Genomic DNA, 22,636 nt, shown 5'->3' on the forward strand with positions numbered 1-22,636 from the left:
ATAATAGGTAAATAAAAAAAAAAAGTAAAAAAGGCTCCCATAACTTTGATAATATTTGTGACTGTGAGAATGATATTTTAAAATATTTTTTATTTGAAAATATATTAAAATAATATATATTATTTTATTTTTGATATCAAAGCATCATAATCTTCTAGAAATATAAAAAAATCAATTCAAAACAAAAAAGTATTTTTTTCAAAAGTATTTTTTTTACTGTAAAAACAAATACACTTTTTATCATTTATTGTCTATTTGGGATTGCAGCCAGTCAGCTAGAGGTTGGTCAAAATTCATTTATTTTTTATTTAAAATTTTTTATTTTTATTTTTATATTGTTTTGATATTCTAATATCAAAAATAAATTTTAAAAATTAAAATTTTAAAAATAATATATATATATATATATATATATTATTTTAATATATTTTTAAATAAAAAACATTTTAAAAAATAAAAATTATCACTCTCTCGTACCTTCTTATCCTAGCTTGGTTTGAAATTTAGGAGATTGAATTATTGAGTTAATTATATCAAATTATCAATTATTTTGTTTCTCTTAATTGTAGATATAATTAGATTTTTTGTTTCTCTTAATTGTCGGAGTAGATATAATTAGATTTTTATGAACTAAATTACAGATTAATCATCAATAATTACAGATTAATTATAGTTCTATCCGCGCAAGTAGCACAGTGAGAAAAGCTAATTATCATGAGAAATTATATGTTTTAGTGGATCGCATTATCATTAAAAAATCTCTAATAATCCCATAAAAAATCAGTGATTCCTAATTATGTTCCCAATTAACCTTAAAAGATCCAAATTGCAAGTACATCATCAATGGATCTGTGACCCCACCACTAGCATGGTGTTGTGGGGTCCTTTGACGGGGAAATTACTAACTTTTTTTTTTTATCAAATACATACTCCAAAGTTCAGTTTGGCACTAATATTTAATTCAGTCTTCTCTTGTCTCCGTCCGACAAGTTATGTTTTATTTATTGTTAAGACTAGCTCAATTATTTGCCTAACCGGATAAAATAATGAAAAAGCTGAAATATCTAGATCTTCGTGATTAAGAAGGTTTTTGTAAATGGGGTAGTTATTGTTTTTTAAAATGTTTTTTATTATAAAATATATTAAAATAATTTTTTTTATTTTTTAAAAATTATTTTTAACATTAACACGTCAAATGATCTTAAAATATCAAAAACATATTAATTTAAAGCAAAAAAAAAAAATTTTAAATTTTTTTAAAAGCGCTTTCCGACCGCAGTGCCAAACACTGCCATAAATCTTAGCATTTAGAGTTTGGTAATTTGTTTTTTGTTTGGGTGTTTTAAAAATATATTTTATTTTAAAAAGTATAGAATATATTATTTGTTTTATAGTTTTGATGGAGATGTAAAAATAAAATTATTTTAATATATTTTAAATAAAAATATTTTTAAAAATCATAATATTTAGCATATATAGTTATAAAAAATGGCCCGACAGGTAGAACCAAAACCTGATTAACTTATAATTCATTTGGTAGTATGATGAGGTATGGTTGAAAATGTATTTTATTTCAACTTTAATTTTAAAACTGTTTGATTAATTAATATTTTATATTTTTATATGAATGTTGCTGAAAATATTCTTTTAAAACCTCAATTAAAAAAAGATTATGATTTGTAACTTTACTTAAATCTACTTTTTAAAACGCAAAAACTATCATATACTAAACATATATAGATTTAGCTTTGACCCAAATAAAGTTTTAAAAAAATCAACTAAAGAATCACATGGTATGGCCCAAACCAAACTAGCATGCCAAGAGTTCCAGACATTTTCATGGCATTGAAACCCATAATAAGCTTTTTGTTTCTGATTTGTCTTTTTGTAATTTATGACTAAAAACCCTTGGAATGCATGGCAATAATTACGGGTGAGTAAAAAAATTGAAAAAACTGAGAAAATCAGAAAAAATACACTGAACCGAATCCAAACCGAAAAAAACCGAGCCAACCCGGTTTGAACCGGTTTTTGTCCTAAAAAACCGAACCAAACCGAAACCGGTCGGTTTGAACCGGTTTCAGTTTGGTTTCAGTTTTTTTTAAAAAAAAAATTTCGATTTTGTTATTTTTTTTTATAAAAACCGAATCGAACCGAAAATAATCACCTCTAGTAGTAATAATTAACCAGCGTAACTGATTTTTTTACCAGCCTGTAAGAACTTGCATGGTCGGAATTAATACCAACTGACATTTGACTGAATAAGGCATAGAAGAAATGGTGCATCCTTTCCTTATGAAGTGATTAAAACATATGATAAAATGAAAAATCATGTAAATAATGTATAGCAACTACCGCATGGATCATGGGAATTGCAGAGGACGACTAGATAAACATGAATACAACGCACGAGAGTGGCAAAATATATGGCATTAATCGATATTTATATTTTCATTCATTCTAAGAATTCAATTTCTGAATAAATCTGTTCGTGAATATTAATTTTATATGTTAGATCCAGTGCATTTTCAACAATAACTTCTGACTTGTGCAACGATGTTGTCTGGATTATTGGAGGAAACTAATTATGTGTTTTATACGAGGGAACAACACTGTGATTTTCCTTTCGGCTAAAACATTTGCAGGCCAAGCAGGAGAGGTAGCAGCTGCAAATTTCACTTCATGACTGCGAGCAAATGTTGCGTTCAGATTCTGCAGGCATCAAACAACGTAACACCAGCTGAACTTGCCATGGTGTGCAAAGCATGATATACGTAGCCTAGTGCACATCTCTGATGGTAAAAAAACTAGTGTTTGAAATTTAGAAATGCATGGAAGAACCCATCATTTCTTGTCTTTTCTTTTCCTGTTATTTACCTGAAAACAGTAAGGGATAAAAAAGAGAATAGGTTGAAGGAACAAGAAGATGGACTTGCTAAAAAAATCAATTATCAGCATCCATTAGAGCATCTACCAGTGTACTTGGTGCTACATATTCTGCCCTAATGAAACCAAGCTGACTCAGATGAAGGGCTCTCCTTATCGATTTGCGTGTCTGATATCGAATCACAAGCTGATTGATTGAATCAAATCCACAGTTTTTGAGAACGTGTGCATTGCTCGCATGAGGAATAGATAGAAGGAAGAAAGAACACAGGACTAAGCTGTAGCAAGGTGGTAGGCATATCTCAAGCTTGTGTCACTAAAACAAGAACAAAATCAAAGTATATCCTTTCAGCTATACTCTGTGAACATAAACTCCACCTTCCTTGTCCCTTCAGGCTAAGTTTTAGTATTATCAGTGCCACAAGATTGGGATGATTTTTGTACTATGGAAATGGAATTAATTTTGAGTTAGATAGGAATTCAATAGTTTCGCCATGCAAATCCGAAGGCATTTTGTTTAGAATTTGATGACTTAACAAGCTATCTATTAGATTTTTTTTTATTGATAATTAAATTGTAATAACTCTTCTGATTTATAATTAGACCATCCAATCTTGAGTTAGATAGAAATTCAATAGTTCATCCGTTATTTTTACTAATAATTTAAATCAGATTATTACACTATTCAATCTTATTAGATTTAATCAAGTTAATAATTTTAGTATTAAATTTTTTTTATATATATAAATATTATCGTCATCTTGATATTTTTTGGTAGGGCCCGGAGAAACAGCCCATCCGGAAGTTTTCAGGGAGATGTGTCTTATCAGTAACTTTCAGAGGAAGTTCCTAAAGGAACGAACATGCAAGAATAGTCATAGTTTGGCCAATATAGGAAACCACACCCAAGAACAGAGTCAAATTTCCAGGCGCAAACCGAGTTTTTACAAGAGGAGACATGGATGCCATTAGAGCAGAAAGTTGATTGGCTAGGAATGACTAAATTAATATCTAATAATGTAATATTCAGAGTCTTAGTCGTGTATTTAGCATGAATATTTTTTTTCTTTAAAAAAAGTCTTTTCAAAAACGAAATTTACGTTAATCAGGACAATACCTCTTGAAAAGCTTACTGTATATGTGAATATGGACACACGTTATCAGCATTTTTGTTGCTTTGCTCGGAGTGGGGCAAAGAGGAGTCATGTCATTTATATTTAACATATAATGTAATGTTAATGATAAAATAGATCATGCTAATATATATGTGAAGCCATGTTTTATTTAATATATTGATAAACATTTATCAACCTGGAATTTTAGCATGCCATTTTTTCATAATCAAGCTAGCCTAAAAAAAAAAAAAAACTTCATAGAATCAGGCAGGGCATTGAAGCTTTGGTAAGATGTCATCAATGATCCACAATGCCATGTATTGGTATGCCTTTTCGGTCAACTGAACTCCGTCCCAGCTGATATACCGATCAGGTTCGGGGCAAACTGGCACACCAGGAGTTCCACACATTTTCAAGGCATTGAAACCATAATCACCGCCAGTCCCACAACAAGCCTTCTGAACAGATTTGGCATCAAAACCTGTTCATGTTAAAAGAAAGAATTATATGTAAGTCTACTGAATAGTCTTTTTGTGTTTTTTGAGGGTCTAAAGATGCTCACCAAGGTTTGGAGCTTTGGTAAGAATCCATTGGAATGCGTTGTAATAATCAGCATATGCAATGAGCACATTAGGGTTTTCCTTCTTCAATTCTTCTATGGCTTGTTGGAGATGATCATTGTGGGAAGCAGAGAGGTTGTTAAGTCCTTTCAGGCAGTGAAATTTGTCGTAGGCATCGGTATTGTTGGTCTGAAATCCAGTAAGATAGATTGGAAAACAACCTATTGGGACATTTCCAGGGACAACCACGCGTCTAGCGCCATAACCAATAACTCTCTGCAACAGCAAGCATTAACATTAGAAGATAGACCAAGAACTTCTGATATCATGTAAGGAACCAGTGAGCGTACCGTCACGGCATCTTTGATGGCTTGAACAACATCAGGCACCATGTTTTTTACCTCCTCCATGATTTTGCCTTGGAAAAAAGCATAGGTATAGTCATTGACTCCAATCTCTCCGACCATGAAGAGGGAGTTTTTAAGTTTTTCAGCACAATCTATACGTCAAAGGATACAAAACAGATGAGAAATTATGCGTAGTCTGAAAGAGATGTATTGCACAACTACCAATCAATTACCTTGCTCATTGAAACAAATTGAATTGAAATAAGAGAACATCCAGTCAAGTTGTACACTAAGAGAACTATGAGTAGGAGGAAAGATGTTCTTTTTCGATAGAATATCTGCTGGCAAGGCAGTCGAGCTAGCAACTGCAAAATTCACTCCATGGCCGCGAGTGAATGTTCCATTTGGATTCAAGTGAGCATCAAGAAATGGAACACCTGCTGAACTTGCTGCAAAGGGCAAGGGGAATTTAGCCCATCACTCAGAATTAATGAAGTGCAAACATCACATAAACAACAGGCAAATCTTTCGATCCTTTCCTTACCGATAAAATCAATCATCAGCCTCCCATTTGAGCATCTGCCGGTAGGTTTGTTGAAAAAAGTTTCGCCATAAGGAAACCTAGCATACACAGATGAAGGTTTCTCCTGGATGAAATTGCCAGTGTCCGATATCGAATCACCAAGCTGATAAATTGCATCAAACCCACAAGATTTCAGAGATTTTGCATTGGATGCGTAAGGGAGCACTGCTACAAGGAAGAGAAAACTAATCAGGACCGAAGCTATAATAATTTTACTGTTAGCCATAGTCCAACAACTTATGAAAACAATGCTAGAACAAAAGTTGGCTGTGGCAGGATGTGTGAAATCAAAGGTTCATGCATGTGTTATTTATAGTAACCGTAGCTTACAGGATTTGATGTAGAATCCAATCAGTCGCAAGCTTATTCGCTCTGTAAATCCTGAATTTAAATTCTTGTGATGAAAACGAAGAGTTGGTAATGAAATCTAGACCGGCATGCTAAAACAGTCAACGCGCTATCATTTGCTTGTCGTTTTTGCCGGAGGGGTCATGCAAAACTTTTGTATACCTTTCCTGTTTAGAAGGGTCGGATATTTGCTTATATGGTGGCGCCATTGGAGTTTCTTTTCTAGGTTCTATTTTGTGTGCTTTTCCTTTCCAAAGTACCAAAAAGAAATCATCTGCTTGATTTTTCCTTCCATGAAAGTTATTTGGGCTGCAGTAAGGAAAAAATATATAACTCCAGGAGTATCTACCATTTCGTAACATATTCAATTAAATTAAGTTATTACCTCAAACAACTAAATAAACTGGATTCTTTTTTATGGACAGTGAAACTATTTTTCTTTTTTCTTTTTTGGGCATTTCCCCCTCTTTCTTTCTTTCTTTTTTTTTTCATTTCTGTTTGCTATAATTCTTCAATATTTGTTTGATTTTGAATTTATCTTTTAGGTTTTTTTTCTATTAAATTATCGCGGTCTTAAAAAAATATCTTGATATTTGATTTGTACTTGATTTTATAAGTATTTATTTTTGTTATCGTATGATTAAGTAATAAATAGTTTTTTTTTAAGGAGTTCTTAAACACAGTAGAGTCCATCACCTGGATCGTGGATTTAATAAGTTAAGTCGCGAAATCCAGATCGATTTAATATGTCGTCATCTCAATATTAAAAAAAAATCATCTTGATTTTTTTTTTGAAGTCGAATCACGCTTTTTATTAATCATTTGGGAGAGTTGTTTTTTTTATTCTTATCACGTCAAGACAAATCTCACACGATTTAATTTGAAATTCAAGCTAACCAGGGAGTTGGGTCAGAAGATTTGAAGATTGACCATTTGGATCAAGTTTAATAACAATATCAAATAGTTTGATGTCGCTTGAACATTTTTTATGTTAATTTTTTTTATTTGAGCCACAACATAGGGCTAATTGATATATCATATTATATTGATATACAAGTTATTTAAAACTAATTCTTTGTTGTAATAGAATTCAATTATAATATTTATTTTGAACTTAATTGATAAATAAGATGAATTCTATTATTTTGTCTAGGAATTCAATTTATTTGGTGTTTTATATTAGCATCATCACCTTGATGTTATTTCTTTAAAGTTCTAAAAAAATATATGGTAGATAAATATTTTTAAAAAACTAATTTTAACATTAAATTTTGTTGTTTTAGAATTATAAATAAGAAGGGTTGGTCTTTGATTTATTTTTATATTATTTTATATATTGAATTCCATTTGAAATTTAATTCTTGGCATTCAAAATAGTTAAAAAAAAAGATTTCATTAAAATCTATTAATTAAATTCAATTGAATAGTCCAAACATGTTGATAATTCTTTTTATTTAATTTTCATATATTATTATTATATATTACTTGCATCATGTCAAACTTTACTTTACGGTGATACTATTGAAGTTTCTTTGATATATCATGTTAAATTGATACAGTTTCTTTTTTGTTTTTCTATATTAGCGGTATCAAACTTTATTGTAATTTTCACCTAATAAAAATTAAAGTAGATGAAATACGAAATTGAGTATTAAGTTTCCTGCTGCCTTGTGCATAGTCATCATCATAGCAAAACGAAAGAGTAGGATCCCGAGTGATTTTCAAACTGTTTCGTCATCAATTTGAAACTTTTTAGATGATATTAAGAATTAGAAAATATCTAAAAAAATTCATACAGCTTCAATTGAAAATTTCTTATGCAAAAACACTCTCCACCACACGCGAAATTAACCATCTAGGTGGTGGCTCAATGGTAAGAGTTTGGAACCAAGAGGTTTGCTTTCTCTGTGGTCTCAGGTTCGAGCCTTGTGGTTGCTCATATAATAGCCACTGGAGGCTTACATGGTCGTTAACTTCAAGGCCCGTGGGATTAGTCGAGGTACGCGCAAGCTGGCCCGGACACCCACGTTAAACTTAAAAAAAAAAAAAAGGGTGAAGAGTTACAATTTTAGTGTATTTAGCACAATCCCCTAGTCTGTTTCGTCCTAAATGAGAGGTGGCTGACTGAGCTAGACCACTTGTTTGACAAAGCTTTTAGAACTGCAACCCTGATTCATGGCAAAGCGAGTTTCATCACTAGGCTTTAGCACCCTCTACAATGCGTTAATGGGATAGCAGAGATCAAGTGATAATAGTGATGAACTTGACCAGCTCTGACCAATTCTGTAACGCTGTAGTCAATTGATGCTGCGTAGAACAAAATCCACTTAGCTGGTGGCTGATCATAAGAGCTGACTGTTGAGAAGCAAACTGTGGCAAAGCAGAAAGCAAGAAACCACCTACTCTAGAAGAATTTCAATGAAAATCATATTCCGTTAGCCATGCATTCAAATCACTACAGTACTCGGATTTCGAAATACTTTGAATAAATTCAGAGGAAGCACGTTGTAAAAGATGGCTTGAGCAAAACCCAGATTTTCTTAATGGCAGGTAGGTTCTAAATTTGGCAGTAGTAATATTGCAAAAGCACCAACTCAATAACAAAATTATAAAAACATTAACTCAGTAAATGTGCCATCACTTGATCAAACAAAAAAAGATGAAGAGGGTTCAATCTAGGCAGCAACATAATCGAGGCTATAAGACCTAAACTTCAGTCTTCTTCCTCTCCCTCGTTCTCAGCAATGTTGAAGTATCTCAACTCATAAACATTGCGATCTTTGTTGGATGAAATCACTCGTAGCCAATCCCTAACATTGTGTTTCTTCAAATACTTCTTTGTCAAGTACTTCAGATACCTATTATACACAGAACAAAATCAGGAATCATGTGAGATAGGGCACATAGCCATGATAGTGCTTGCTGGCACAGATTGTGACAACTTCGGTTAGAAGTTCAGAGAAAAAATTGATTGATTTATGGCAACCTCAACAAGCAAGGCGAATAGAGAAGGAATAGAAACTCAAAAGTCCATGTTCTAGTGAAACAAACAGGCTTCATGCAAAATCAAATGCTAGTTGTGAAGAACAGAATAGGAATAACTATGTAACACAATTAGGGAAATAGAGAATCATCTATCAAACCAGCATGGGTTTCTGATGCATGCAAGTTGTGGAATAAGCACCAGAGAAGTCATGTTTGGGTCAAAGAATTCATCCTTATTACAACAAACAAGAAACAACCTTCTCGATGATGTATTGTTACATATTAAAAGTGAGAGATCTCATAGGTTTCAGGGTGTTTAGTTGTCAAGTTTTCCACTCCACTAAACCGGCCCAGGTCGTACAATACAACACTCGTCCAAGAAAAATACAAGCAATCTTATCAGAGCCAAAAAAAGCACTGTGCTCTGTACTAAACTCGTTCATAAAATAGAATGTGTAGCAAGACAAAACACCTAATCATCATAATCCCTGAATGCCACAACAAGCTGGAACCACCTCCTTTCTCCTACGAAACTCTGGTTTCACTTCTAGAGTACCTAAGACTTCTTCTGCTATAAAACAAGCCAATCCCCACTATTTCCGACCATTTATATGATTAACATCCAACAGAATCAAATCAACTAGACAACAAAGAAACCATTCACTAAAACTAGAAACAACAAAACAGTAACAGTACCAAACGGTCCCTGATCGATTAAAGAAAGCTACAAATCCCATAATTCTGGAATCACAAAAAGTACTGATAACAACTTAATATCATCTCAGGCAGACCAGGAAACCCAAAAATAACAAATACAGCAAAACAACAAAAGGGTTTACCTTTTGGAGAAGTTACTGTCAGAAGTGACAGTAATCTTGCTCTTTTCACGTGTAACAGTAACGGTGTCACCGAGAGCACCAGCTTTGCCTCCAACTTTGATCCTCTCTTGAAGAAACTTCTCCAATGACGCAATGTCCATAATCTTGTCCTCCACTGGCTTTGTACAATCTACCGTGAAGGTTACACCTTTCTTCTTCCCTTTGGCTCCTGATGCTGTTGCCTTACTCATCTTTGATCAATCTCCAACATCAAAAGCACAAGATAAACAAAAACAAAAGCATAAGTTAAAAAAAAAAGTAAGCTTTTTTGCTAATGTAAGAGAAGAATAAAATGAAGAGAGAATTACCGGTGGCGACTGTGGAGGAAAAGAGAAGAGGCGGCGTCTGTGAGAAGAAGAGAAGGAGAGACTAGGGTTTTGGCTTATAAGGGGTCGCTTTTTTTATTTTAACTCTAAAGTCTAAGCTGCGGTTTAGTCCTTGTAATTTGTTAGACATTCCATTTCGGTTCTTAATGTTTAAGTATCTCAATGTTGGCTTTTTGTTATTATGGGTTAACAATTTTAGCCTCCTCCTATATTTTTGTTTACGAGTTTTTAGTTCTGTGAAAGTAGTTATTTTTTAAAAATATATTAAAATAATATTTTATTATTATTTTTTAATTTTTAATTTTGAAATTAACGTATTAAAATAATTAAAATATTTAAAAATATATAATTTAAAATAAATAAATAATATTTTTGCACCCAAAAACAAACATTGCTTTTGTGTCTTGAACTATGATAACTTTGTATATTTGTCAAATCTGATATAATGACCGACGTGAAACATGGCTTGGAAATCATAAATGGATCAATTCATAAATTGTTAGTTTAATTATTTTTATTAAAATAATAATATTTTATTTTTTTCCTTGATTGTTGGCCTGGTTTAAACCAATTTTGACTTGGTTAATTTAATTACTTAGAAACTTGTCAGGTCAAATAGTTTTTTTCAAATCTATGAATTTAATCAAATTAACTAGCATAACTAGAAACCCTTCTTACATCAAACTACAAAAAAAGAAAGATAGAAAAGCAGATACATACCCAATTGCAGGACATGATTTATATATATATATATATATATTAAGTATAAAAATAAAAGGCATGGTTTTTTCATTGTTTACAAGTGCATTGTTTATTCTCTTATGGATGGATTATATAAAATTTTTAGTATTTTTAATTTGATTCTTAAATTATTTTTTTTAGTAATTTAGTCCTAATTAAAAATCAATTGATTTTGATTTATCATAAAAGGATGGGATTGAAATACAAGGAACCGAAATTAAAAAGGCGTCAAACATGAGTAGTGTATTATAAGTTTCACAAAATATACAATTTGGTCCTCGAACTTAAAAAATAACATAGATTATATAATTTCGATACCTCAATATTTTTTAAATTTAATTTTGATACAAAAATTTATTTTTGTTATTTTTAATCTCTGGTTAAGAGAGGAGAGAGATATATCGTCAGATTCCTATGGTGGAGAAAGAAATATGTCATTGACACCAATTTATGTCACCAAAACGGATGATATTCATGTCAAATGATTTAATTTTATGACAGGAGTTTATATTATGTTATTTTTTACATTTAAAGTTCGTTACAAAACATATAAGAGCTAGGGGTATTTTTTGTTTTGGGTTGATTTTGGTTTTTGAGACTTTTTTTTGGATTTTTTAAGGCCAATGGTAGATTTATCATGGTTTCTAAGGTGTTTTATGTATATTTTGGATAAAAAAATTGATTGAAAACAAGGTTTTTGGTTGAAAAAACATAAATCTTGATTCTCCGGTCACCATAATAGCTGAAATCCAGGTAAATTAGATGATGTGTTGTCTGATTTATTTTTCAAAAAAATTTGAGGAGTACAAATTGCTGCAAACAAAAAAAAAAGCCCAACCACACGAGCCTTATAAAAAAAAAGCTAGGTGGGTTGGCTTGACTTGTCGAATTCAAAAACTTTTGGTTTTTTTTTTTCTAGTTCTTGTTTTAAGTTAATGAATTTTTTATGTTTTTCCTGTATTTTTTAAATTTATATTTATATTAGTATTTTTTTAAAATTTTATTTAGAGAACTTCTTTTAAATTACAACTATTTTTCTAGTTATGCATTTAATTGAATTCATCTATAATTTTTTTTAATCTTTAATATAGATAAAATTTATTTTTGAAATTCTCCTTAAACAACATCCTAATTGTCCCATTATCGTTTTTGTTTTCTGTTCTTCTAAAATCTGTTTTCAAAATCTTAAAAACAGAAAACGATGGCAAACCAGAAAACCTTTAATAATGCCAAAAAAACAAACCAAACCAAAACACTATACAATTCAAGCAGACTGGTGCTAAACCAAAACATCATACATCCCAAACAGATCGGTTGTATTCAGTTGCCGGATGCAACTCTGAATAAAAGTCTCAGGCAACCAAATCTGCAGGTCTTTAGAAGTATAGAACCATGTCTGGAGAAAGACTGTAAAATGCAGCCGCCTCTGCCCTTGTTTTTCTTAAGGATGGAGTACCTGTTCTATATTTCTATCACCTTCATGCGCGAACCAAGAAGCTACAACACATTCTTTAGTATATCACCACAGGTCAACAACCATTATTAACTGCAGCAGGCTGCTAACAATTCTTAACGTAATTTTCAATTAAAAAATAACTAAGAATCAATGAAACCAGTGATTGATTGGATTGCTAACGGTAAGGTCATCATAGTAATCCACTCATCCACCACTCATCCCTCTCTAGTAAAATCTGTAATCGTATTTCTTTAGGAGTACACTTGAAAACAAATCATTTTTCACTTCATTCTCTCATGGATTTTGACTCTGCTACGAAGCAGGTATTCAGTCAACCCAACTACAAGCAAAAGATAAAAAGGAACAAAACTAATGCCCATTCAAGGAAATATTGTTGTTATTAACTTTTCAGTGGAGGCCTGAAAGGTATGCTGTATCTTGAATGTATTAGTCCTTGTGTGGGACAAGCTCTGCATATCGATCAGCCTTTGCTCCAGAGTTATGGTCATAGTATTCAACCAAAGCAGCACCAGCTAATGCAGCCAGGGTGAGAGCCTGTGCATGCAACCTGAATTCCAATAGGATGAGCACAAGGTTAACAAGGCAAAAGTAGAAACATATGCAATGTAAAAGATATATTAGAACATCAAACTGTATATGAACAAGGCAATCCAGAAGAAAACGCATAGAGGGCATCAGAGAGCGATAAAAAAAACGTTTACCCATGTGAACATGAACATTTAACAATTGGAAGGCACAGTGAGGAAAACATGCTCCATACACTGTTTATTGGAAAGAATTACAATTAAAAACTCTGAAAAATTCTGATCTGACAAAGTTTTCAAGATCTGGTGAATCATTGACAAACAAATTACGAAGAACCATTTTGCCCCTAATCATTGGTTTTGCATTCAGGAACGATGCAAATGATAACTGGGTAAAAGTCGAGTAGAAAACATCAATAACAGCATAAATTGAGGCATGATCAACCAACAGCTAGAAACACAAGTAAATCATAACATTTGCTAATCCTTAACTCATCATCACACAACATCAAGATGCTATGAACCATTCACAATTGCTCAAGCACTAGGTTGCTTTGTGATCCTCTCATAGGTAACCAAATATGCCTAAAAGCTTTTAGGTTTAAAAAGATCATCCTTTTCCATAGTTAGGTGCACCTAAAAAGAAAATGCATTATTCTATGCCATTACCCAAGAAACAGATAACAAAGAAATTCAAAGCTTCAAATTCATTTCCTTCGAAGCTTTGCAGTAAATAAACAGAAGTATACTTGTTTCTGATCAAAATTTCTTATTATTTCATAGGATACATAAAAAAAATCTAATAAAGTGAGAGAGTGAGAAACTTTACCTAGCATGAATGATCTTGACACTGGGTTTCATATTTGGTTTCGACCAATTGTAGGCAAACGAACCCGTAATACCACTAAGCCATAGACATCCTTCATCACAAAACAATCAAGTAAAAAAAAAACTCCACATCACAAAATCAAGAGAAGGATCAAAAGAAAAGAACTTCGATCCATTGCAGAATTAAGCACTGAACAAATTTAAAAAGAACCCCTTTTTAAACCACACCATCAAATCAAAAATCCATATGAACCCATATCACAGGATTTGAAACAAAAAGGAAACAACTTTGATCCAATTGGAAACAAAGCACTGAAGGAAATTTAAAAAGAAACCCTTTTCAAACCACGCAATCAAAACAAGAACCCATATCACAAAAATTCAGAAAAGAAACAATAAAAAGGAAAGGCAAAAGGCAATTAATTACCAACAGCTCTAAGCTTATGTTCAACAACCCATTCCCTGATAGATTCCACTTTGGTCTTAGCATCAGCCATTTTCACGGGAGAATCTTGTGTCCGAGAGAGAGTGTTTATTTTTATGTTTTGTTTTTGTTGTGAGGCGATTTTATAAATAGCAGGAGAGAGAGGGAGGAAGACAGAAGAGGAAGCAAAAGAGAAATTGAAGACCGCTTTGGGAGAAACAGTGGGCAAGCAAAAATTAAAAGAGGTATTTTTGTTATTCTTGTTATAGATTGTAGCAGTATTTAGTATTTTTTTAATTTAAATTAGCATCCAATTATATATATATATATATTTTTAAGAGAATTTTGAATTAATAGGTGGTAGATTGAAATTTAATTCCAAAGTTTATTTTAATCCATATCTTTTTGAGTTATTAGGTAACCAATCTATGTAATTTTTAAAAAATTAATTTTAATACCAAATTTTATTTTTTTATTTTTCAGTCATTTTTTTTATATGCAAAAATGTTAAAATTTTTTACATATTTTTTTTTTATTATGTTGTGATATTTTAAATTAGGTCTTTATTCTTATGATTTCTGATTTTTTTTCTTTGATTCTTTTATAAAATTTCATTGTTTTTAATTTAAACTTCAATCAAATTTTATGGTGTATTGTTTTGTTTTGTTGTCTTTATTCTTTTAATTTTTTGTCTTTTTTGTTAATATTTTTATTTTTTCTAATTTAACTCTCAAATTAAAAATTCATTGTTGCCTTTAGATATTTTTTTATGATTTTAATTATAAAAACATGTTAAAAAAACCTTATATATAATTTTTTTATTTAAATTAATCTCAGGGTTGAATCTAATTCATAATAAAACCCGCTCCAATTTGGACGGTGATTGAAGTTTAGAATTAGGTTCGACCTTGAAAAAGAAAACGAGTTTGGATTTGGATGGTGGCTTTAGCACGTGATTAAATTTGATGAAAGGTCTCTTTTGGGCCTTTAGGCTCTTTGAAAGGACTCCTTGCCTTGCCTGACTTGTAGGGGCTTTTACAAGGTTTGCTTTCGCAATAATTTCTTTTGAGACTTGTCGAGGAAAAAAAAAAAAAAGAACTTTTCAAATTGCTCTAAAGCCACCTGCGTGTCAACTTTTCCTAGCACCTGTTGAGTACTGTGTCCTAAACGGAGTTGACAAAAGTTTATTTATTTTTTATTTTAAATTGTTTTAATGTATTAATATTAATACTAATTTTAAAAATAAAAAATATTATTTTAATATATTTTTAAATAAAAATATTTAAAAAATAATAATTTCAAACACTTATTTATTTAGAGATTATGATAGTTATTTAGAGATTATAATATTAACGTGGTTTAAAGTGTTTTTTTTTTAAATAATATATTAAAATAGTATATTTTTTATTTTTTAAAATTTATAAATATATAAAAAAAATTAATTTAAAATTTTAAAAAATAGAACTTCAACACACGTTTTCAAACATATTTTTAATAAAGTGTTCAGGAGAACTTCAGAAAAAAATTAAATATTTTCAAATTTGTTTAATCAGTAAAACCTTTTCCCCGTCAAACTCAAACAAACAAGCGACACGTGACCATATATCTAAAACAAACCAACAAGTACAACAAGAAATAATGGAAAAACGGGAAACAAAACTTCTCATCCTCTTTCTATAGCCTTCGAGAAGAAACTCGAAGCTGTACAAAAAACATACTCTCAGGAGCTCTAGAGGCAAAGAAATAAAGGAGGAAGTAAAAAACGAGAAACATTCCGAGTGTGATTTCTCCCTCTCCAGAATCCAGTATTTACCCCAAAAAACTGTCAGTCTCTCAATTATTATCTTTTTAACTCTGTTTAAATTCATTTTTTACTCAACATTAACAATCCGCTGTTTTTTTTCCCTCAAAATTTGCACTTAATTTCAGGTTTTTAATTAATTTTTATGCTATTATTTTTTCTGTTATTTTTTTTATACAATTCTATTCTTTGTATTATTCGTGGATTTTTATATTAATCAGCTGATTAATCTTTCATCAGATGATTTATTTATTTTCTATTAATTCTTCTGCACTAAGATTCCGATTCTCATGACTATTTTTATGCTTTTAATTAATTTTTTTAGACTAATTTCTTAGTTCTATTTTCCCCGATTAATAGAAAATTTTCTCTGTATTTTGGAATGAATGATTATATTTTGTTTATGTAAATTTTTTAATATAATTAGTGTTATTTATAGCTGTGTTAATATTAATTCTTAATTCTTAATTATAATAATTATTTTTATTTCAGAGAAAAGGAAATGAGCCGAGCAAGTCGAACACTTTACGTTGGCAATCTCCCCGGCGATATTCGTGTGAGGGAAGTTGAAGATTTGTTTTATAAGGTTTTGCACCCTTTCACTTTTTTCGCGTGATTTTTATTTAAGTGATAATTACAGTATAAATATTGATTTTCTGTTTAAATTTTGTTGCGGTTTTCGAGCATTTGTGAGTTGATATTGTTGAAGTTGATCTGAAGTGTTATGGATTTGGGTGAAAACATAGTGATATTTAGTATCTTAGATTTGTCAAATTAATGGCTAAGCTGCGGCACTGCGCATACTATGATGAATTGATGCATTTTATTGACCAGTTTGATAGGGTAAAGGGAGCGGTTTGCAGCGAAGTAATCAGTGATAAGTGTATTGTTATTAGTAGTATGATGTGATTCTGACTTGTGTCGATTTTGAATTGCAGTATGGGCCCATTGTTGACATTGATTTGAAAATCCCACCGAGACCTCCAGGCTATGCATTTGTTGAGGTGAGATTAAGTTTTTGGTGTGAGGGGTAATCATATGGGAAATAGCACGCACTTGTGTGCACTTTGGATTGGCTACCTGCTTTGGTTTTTAAATTTGCTTTGAAGTTGAATTTTATCTCCTATCCATTGGATCTGTGTTTGACTAGTGTAATTTTTTTTACTCCTTTTACGTTATAGTTTGAAGATGCTCATGATGCTAAATATGCAATTCGCGGTCTGGATGGATATAATTTTGATGGTTGTCGATTACGAGTACGCCTCTGTTCTTTCCTTTTATTCTCTTAAATAAATCTACTTTGTTTTTGCTAATAACAATGAATTTGATTTGATTTGGTTTGTTGTTGTTGTTTTGTTTTGTGCTTTGGATGAATTTGACTTGTATGCAATTTGGTTTCTAGGTTGAGCTTGCTCATGGTGGGCGAAGACATTCATCACCAGTGGATCGTTATAGCAGTTACAGTGGTAGCAGTGGTAGCCGTGGGCCTCCCAAGCACTCTGACTATCGTGGTATGTTTCACTCTGATGTCCCTCTTGCAGTTTCATAAAGTGTTTGCTCCCAAGAGCTTATTTGATAGTTCTTTAATCATGCAGTTTTAGTCTCTGGATTGCCTTCTTCTGCTTCATGGCAAGACTTAAAGGTATACCGAGGCCTTAATTTTTCTGCTGCATCCAATCTCCTCCTCGAGTATTTTGGTTCTATGTCGGGTCATACGATCATTCAGTCTTCATTGTTAAATTGATTTTTTATCATGTATATTTAATGATCAGGATCATATGCGTCGAGCTGGGGATGTCTGCTTTTCTCAAGTCTTTCGCGACCATGGTGGTAAGTAAATTAATTTAATGCTTACGTTTTGCCGCATGGTTATTGAATAGCCAAGTCAAACTTGTTAGCAGAAGTAATCTTTATTAAGTAATGATTTCCACTGGTTCATGTTTTTCACTCTAAAGTTATTTTTAGAATAGAAGGGAAATTATATGGTTTTGGACCATAAAAATGGGTACTTAGTGGATGAACCCATTAAAACAGTTTCAACTAATGTAAGGTTCTTTAATATCTACCGTGGAACTGCCCAAAATGGCTTTCTGAGATATGCTGTGTTTGAAGCTATTTGTGGTTGCATTGCATGCCGGATGTAAAAAAGAGAGACCTATGAGCTTCTTTTTTTTTTTTGAGGGCTGAATTTGAAAAGCTTTAGTTGGATGTAGAAGCGACATTGCACCCCAGACACCCCAGACTTGAAGTTAATGGCATTAGTAACACTTTTTAGCAACATTTTGCAGGCATGACAGGAATTGTAGACTACACGAACTATGATGACATGAAATATGCTGTAAGTTACTACAACAAGCTTTAGGCGGTTCTTTATGAATTTTGTTAGTTTATTTATTTATGGTTATGCTGTTCTTCCCATGTAGATCAAGAAGCTTGATGACTCTGAGTTCCGGAATGCATTTTCTCGGGCATATATTCGGGTATGTCAAGATCTGTATGCTGTGCTAAATTTTGGTCACTTTGGTTTGTACTTAGCTGTCTTATTTATCTAGGTGCGGGAGTATGATTCTAGACGGAGTTACTCTAGGAGCCCCAGTTGCAGTTCACATGTATCAAGAAGCCGGAGTCGCAGTCGCAGTCACGGTCGAAGCTATAGTGACAGGAGCCGGAGGTCCACACCGCCGTAATGGATTTAGAATGTTTAGGTTTAAGCCTTAATGATAATTGACTTAATGTTGAGTTCTTTTTGCAGCAAGTCTCCAAGGGCAAAATATTCACGGCGTTCTCGATCTGTATCTGTTTCCTCTCGTTCTCGTGCAGGATCATCTCCACGAGCTTTGTCGAGGTATACCATTGCTGCGTTTCTTTTCCTGTTATTGGTTGTTATTTTAAGATGTTCAATCAGATATTTGTTAAAGTTTGTTTTTACGCTGTTATAACTCAAGGTCATTTTAATCCTAAATGGTTGATAGGTGTTACAATTTGCATTTCAATCCTTTTTAGTTTTGTGTCTATTTCTGCATTTTTATCTAATGGGATGGCTTTCTAAGAGAGGGGAAAATAGAAGAGCTGACTATCCAAGAAAAGGGAAAATAATGGGGAAGTTAGGTAAAAGATAAATCTGTAAAAATTCTTCTCTCTTCTGCCATTTGGTTGCCATTTTTTTTCATCCTGCTGCATCTTTTTTATATCCTAAGTTCATGAGTTTTCATGATTTATTAGCAACTCTTCCTTTGGGCCTCTATAAGATATAGTTGAAGTTACTTCAATTTTGACTTGCATGTCCTTTTGTTCTTAAATTTGTCCAAAGAGCCTATAATGCTGGATCCCTTTATAAACTATTACATGAAAGAGCCGAGCGGGCAATTTTTTTAATTTTTCATTTTTTTACTGAATCGATGTGCCAAATTTTATGAAATAGCAGCAATATCTTGCTTTTTCATGACCATTGACTCATCCCTTCTAGAGAGGCATAATAGCCAAGGTTACAGCTTCAGTTTTGTATGCATCTGACTTGGGTTCTAAAGCTTCTTGGCTGTCTTTGAAAGTAGATTCACATGCGTGGAAATATATTTCTATACATCTTATCACAAAAAGTTTTGACACTCGAGTCCCGAACTTTACATGATAGACTGGTCACTGTTAAATCTTTTATAACATGAGAAATGCACCTTCCAATTAAGTTAGTTGAGTATCCTATTTGAAGTTTGACAAAATCCAACTTGCACATGAAGAAACTTTCGAGGCTGAGCTTTATTTTAGGTAGCGTACTGACTATACTTCTTTCTTTGCATTTGTCAAATTTAGTGCTGCAGAGCATATTCTTCATTCTCTATGCCTTGGCCTCTTAAGTTTGCCTGTCATCTTCCATTCCTTAGCGAGCTTGCCATTTTAAGCAATTCCTTTATTTTTCATCGGTTGATCTTTTTATTTTTGTTTGCATCTGCTACTATTTCAGTGGATGAACCTCCAAATTTCATGGTAATTTTCCAAAAATTGCCTGTTTTCTGATCGTGTTTTCCCTCCATAATTAGAAATTCTTAATGTGATGGCTATGTCAAGCATCTTGTAACCATGCCAATTCAACATTTAATACCTTCTAGTCGTGTAACTTCTTGCTATTCATCTATCTTCACTACTCATTAATCTTGCTTATATGCTAAAACAATCAACCGCTGATTGCGATTGGAGAGCTAATATACCGGAAAGAGTGTAAAGTGCTACTGGGAAAGGGCTTCTGGGTTGGCTAGTATTGTACCTTGCCTGTGAAGGCTGCCTTGTTTGTTTTGCTTGATCTGGCTTTGTGCAGTGATCTGGCCACCTGGGGATTGGATGTTAAGGACTTGAGGGGATGTGGTGGGTCGTATGCGTGCACCTCTTTGCATGTTTTGAGGTAATGATGTTTTTGTTGATGGGCACCTCTGGAAAATCCTAATAATCTCATAATGCTATTAAGTTGATTCCTAATAATCTTACAATGCTATTAAGTTGGCGTGTCAATTAACATTAGACTTTATCAAGCGTGGATGGGATTGGGATTCTAAAGCTGGATTAAGTGGAGTAAGTGCTATCAGTGCTGCCTGCTCACAAGCGGTACAAAGAAACTTGAAACTACTTCAACTTTAACCTTAACTCGTGTTTGGTATTATCGCTGCTTGATTTGGCTATACAGACAGGGAGGATGTAGTTCTCCTTTCTTCTGGTATGGATGGGGACAATGTCGTTTCATTTGGAATCTTGTAATGTGGTGTTATACTGGTTTTTCATTTCTCCACGCATTGTTTTAAGTCCCATTACCTGCTGCAAAAGGAATTAACAAATGGTAAGGTAGCATTTATCAGATAGTGGATTTGGTTCTGGTCTTTTTTTAGTTGCCTCTAAAGATTGGTGGTAAGTTTCTGTTTCTTTTGGTTGCTGCTCACTCTGAGGTGGAAGTGGCACTGAAGCTTTTGGATCAAGGGTTATAATGGATTGTTCTGGATATTGAATTTGGTTGTTTATGGAAATTCTTGCAGATCCCGTTCAAGATCAAGATCTCCAGTTGATTCTGTAAGTGAAAGCATTCATTCCATTATCATCACCCTATGTGCTGGAATACAGCTCCTTTGCTTACTGTATTCTATCGTCCTTGTTGATGTGCAGCGGCCTCGCAGCAAACAAGACTATAGAACCCCAAGCAGAAGCCCCGCTCGTTTATCTCAGCCCCGTTCGCCTTCTGTATGATCCTTCTCTCAGCTTTGATGTTCTCCATTATTTCATCCTGTACTCCTTTTCAAACCTTAATTTGACACGTGATCATGGTTGCAATGGACAGGTGAGATCTGATAGAAGTCGTTCAGTAGACTCCATGGATCGTTGAAGAGTGTCTTGCTCTCCTGATCGTGGAACGTTTTTAGTGAACTCTACACCTATAAAGCTAGATATGCCTCGGTTGATGGTTTGGACTATGATCAACTTACTAATCTTATTTGATACTGAATTTAAAGTTAGTGACTTTTTTTTTCCCGATATTGCTTTTGTCAGGATGTATATGGACGGTGCTGGGATGATCTTATTTCATAGCTCTCGAGGTTTTTTAGGCTTTGTTTTTTTATTATTATTGCGGTGTGGTGGGGTTTGTATTTTGTCCGGATTATATATTTGAAAGTCTTTCTAGTTTTGTAAAACTTTCTGGATTAAAAAAAAATATATATAATTTGTATATTTGATAAAATTTATTTTATTTTAAAATGTAACTGCAGAAACTAGTCATGCTCGACAAGCACATGTGGATGACCAAAATCCCCAGCAAGTAATAAATAGCTTGTGGGTGAGCCTTCCCTATATGTGGAAAAACCCAATCAACCTGAGAACCCAACTAACCAGTCTACACGTATCAGCGCGGCCCTGAGGTACCTAAAGATGACCGCCATTATTGTGGCATTTTTTAGACTACAAATTGTTAATGCTCGTATTTACCACATTATGAATCTTATCAATCGGTAAATTTGATGATAAGCAACCCTAGTAGTGGTCATGTAATTAGGATGTCCTTTTTACCCTGGGAAAACAGTTAGTTCGGTAAATTCATCGGATATGTTGGGTATCTAACGGAATTTGACTTCTTTGAAACGGATTTTTTATTTTATTTGATTTGACCCTGATATTTTTTTAGTTGGAGTTGGATGCGACAGTATAATTAAAGTTTTTTTTTTTTTTCAAAATATATTAAATTTTTTTTTTGGTATCAACATAAAAAATATTTTTAAAAAATTATAAAATATGGATGTACTGCAACCCAAACAATCACTTAATCTGATATTGACTCAAGTTCCCAACAATTTCTAACCTATGTTTATTTATTTATTATTCTATGGAGTTGTGATTTTATTTTTTAATGCAGTAAATAAAATTTTATCTTATTATTCATTAAAAGTTTTTATAGTTTTATATAAGGTTTTGAATTTCATATGGTTTCAGGTTGATGAAAATGTAATTTATTTTTTAAGTTTATATTTTATCAGTTAGAAAATTATTTAAAATAAATATAAAAATAAAAATAAAAATCAGATCGAGTCGGCTACTTATGGATACCTGATAGGTAGAGAAAGTCAGACCCTAGATTGTAGGAGGAGTTGGGAGATGGATTTAGATATTTTAGGTACGATATAGGTGGAGCAAAACCCGGTTTTCGGGTAAATTATGGGCGAAATAAGTTGCATCTTGGGACACAGGATGTACTGTACTTTGTTGTGGTAAGTTTTCAACTTGTTTACTGAAGCAAGGAAGTAACAAACCAGTGAATCAAGCAACAGTATTGTGGCCATGATCATG

General features: G+C 32.6%; 4 protein-coding genes across 11 annotated transcripts; 1 reads left to right on the top strand and 3 right to left on the bottom strand.

Moving 5' to 3' along the window:
- Positions 1 to 4,246: 4,246 nt before the first annotated feature.
- Positions 4,247 to 6,015, bottom strand: LOC18098656 (acetylajmalan esterase). Its single transcript, XM_006382404.3, has 5 exons — positions 5,453 to 6,015; positions 5,142 to 5,357; positions 4,912 to 5,060; positions 4,564 to 4,837; positions 4,247 to 4,482 (listed from the first exon to the last, which is right to left on the bottom strand). Exons 1-5 carry the CDS (start codon positions 5,715 to 5,717, stop codon positions 4,265 to 4,267), a joined length of 1,122 nt encoding a protein of 373 aa, XP_006382466.3. The 5' UTR covers positions 5,718 to 6,015; the 3' UTR covers positions 4,247 to 4,264.
- Positions 6,016 to 8,358: 2,343 nt separating this feature from the next.
- LOC18098657 (60S ribosomal protein L22-2) lies at positions 8,359 to 10,159 on the bottom strand. The gene is made up of 3 exons (XM_006382406.3): positions 10,011 to 10,159; positions 9,664 to 9,904; positions 8,359 to 8,697 (listed from the first exon to the last, which is right to left on the bottom strand). The coding sequence occupies exons 2-3, from the start codon at positions 9,891 to 9,893 to the stop codon at positions 8,553 to 8,555; spliced, it is 375 nt and encodes a 124-aa protein (XP_006382468.1). The 5' UTR covers positions 9,894 to 9,904; positions 10,011 to 10,159; the 3' UTR covers positions 8,359 to 8,552.
- A 2,213-nt stretch (positions 10,160 to 12,372) lies between these two features.
- On the bottom strand, positions 12,373 to 14,258 carry LOC18098658 (uncharacterized). Its single transcript, XM_006382407.3, has 3 exons — positions 14,026 to 14,258; positions 13,600 to 13,690; positions 12,373 to 12,793 (listed from the first exon to the last, which is right to left on the bottom strand). Exons 1-3 carry the CDS (start codon positions 14,093 to 14,095, stop codon positions 12,673 to 12,675), a joined length of 282 nt encoding a protein of 93 aa, XP_006382469.1. The 5' UTR covers positions 14,096 to 14,258; the 3' UTR covers positions 12,373 to 12,672.
- Positions 14,259 to 15,634: 1,376 nt separating this feature from the next.
- Positions 15,635 to 21,553, top strand: LOC18098659 (serine/arginine-rich splicing factor SR30). Of its 8 annotated transcripts, none has more exons than XR_008059322.1 (15): positions 15,635 to 15,846; positions 16,316 to 16,409; positions 16,762 to 16,827; positions 17,005 to 17,079; positions 17,226 to 17,334; positions 17,419 to 17,465; positions 17,596 to 17,653; positions 18,112 to 18,161; positions 18,247 to 18,303; positions 18,376 to 18,506; positions 18,576 to 18,668; positions 20,133 to 20,525; positions 20,839 to 20,872; positions 20,966 to 21,040; positions 21,138 to 21,154. XR_008059322.1 is itself a non-coding variant. In XM_052453278.1 (15 exons), the coding sequence occupies exons 2-15, from the start codon at positions 16,326 to 16,328 to the stop codon at positions 21,180 to 21,182; spliced, it is 1,008 nt and encodes a 335-aa protein (XP_052309238.1). In that variant the 5' UTR covers positions 15,635 to 15,846; positions 16,316 to 16,325; the 3' UTR covers positions 21,183 to 21,553. The 8 variants fall into 8 exon arrangements, 7 of the variants coding, with proteins under 7 accessions (XP_052309238.1, XP_052309239.1, XP_052309240.1 ...); XM_052453278.1 differs by having other exon boundaries at positions 20,133 to 20,216; positions 21,138 to 21,553; XM_052453279.1 differs by having other exon boundaries at positions 20,133 to 20,216; positions 20,969 to 21,040; positions 21,138 to 21,553.
- Positions 21,554 to 22,636: the final 1,083 nt, after the last annotated feature.

Source organism: Populus trichocarpa, chromosome 5, assembly GCF_000002775.5.
Source record: "Populus trichocarpa isolate Nisqually-1 chromosome 5, P.trichocarpa_v4.1, whole genome shotgun sequence".
NCBI lineage: Eukaryota > Viridiplantae > Streptophyta > Magnoliopsida > Malpighiales > Salicaceae > Populus > Populus trichocarpa.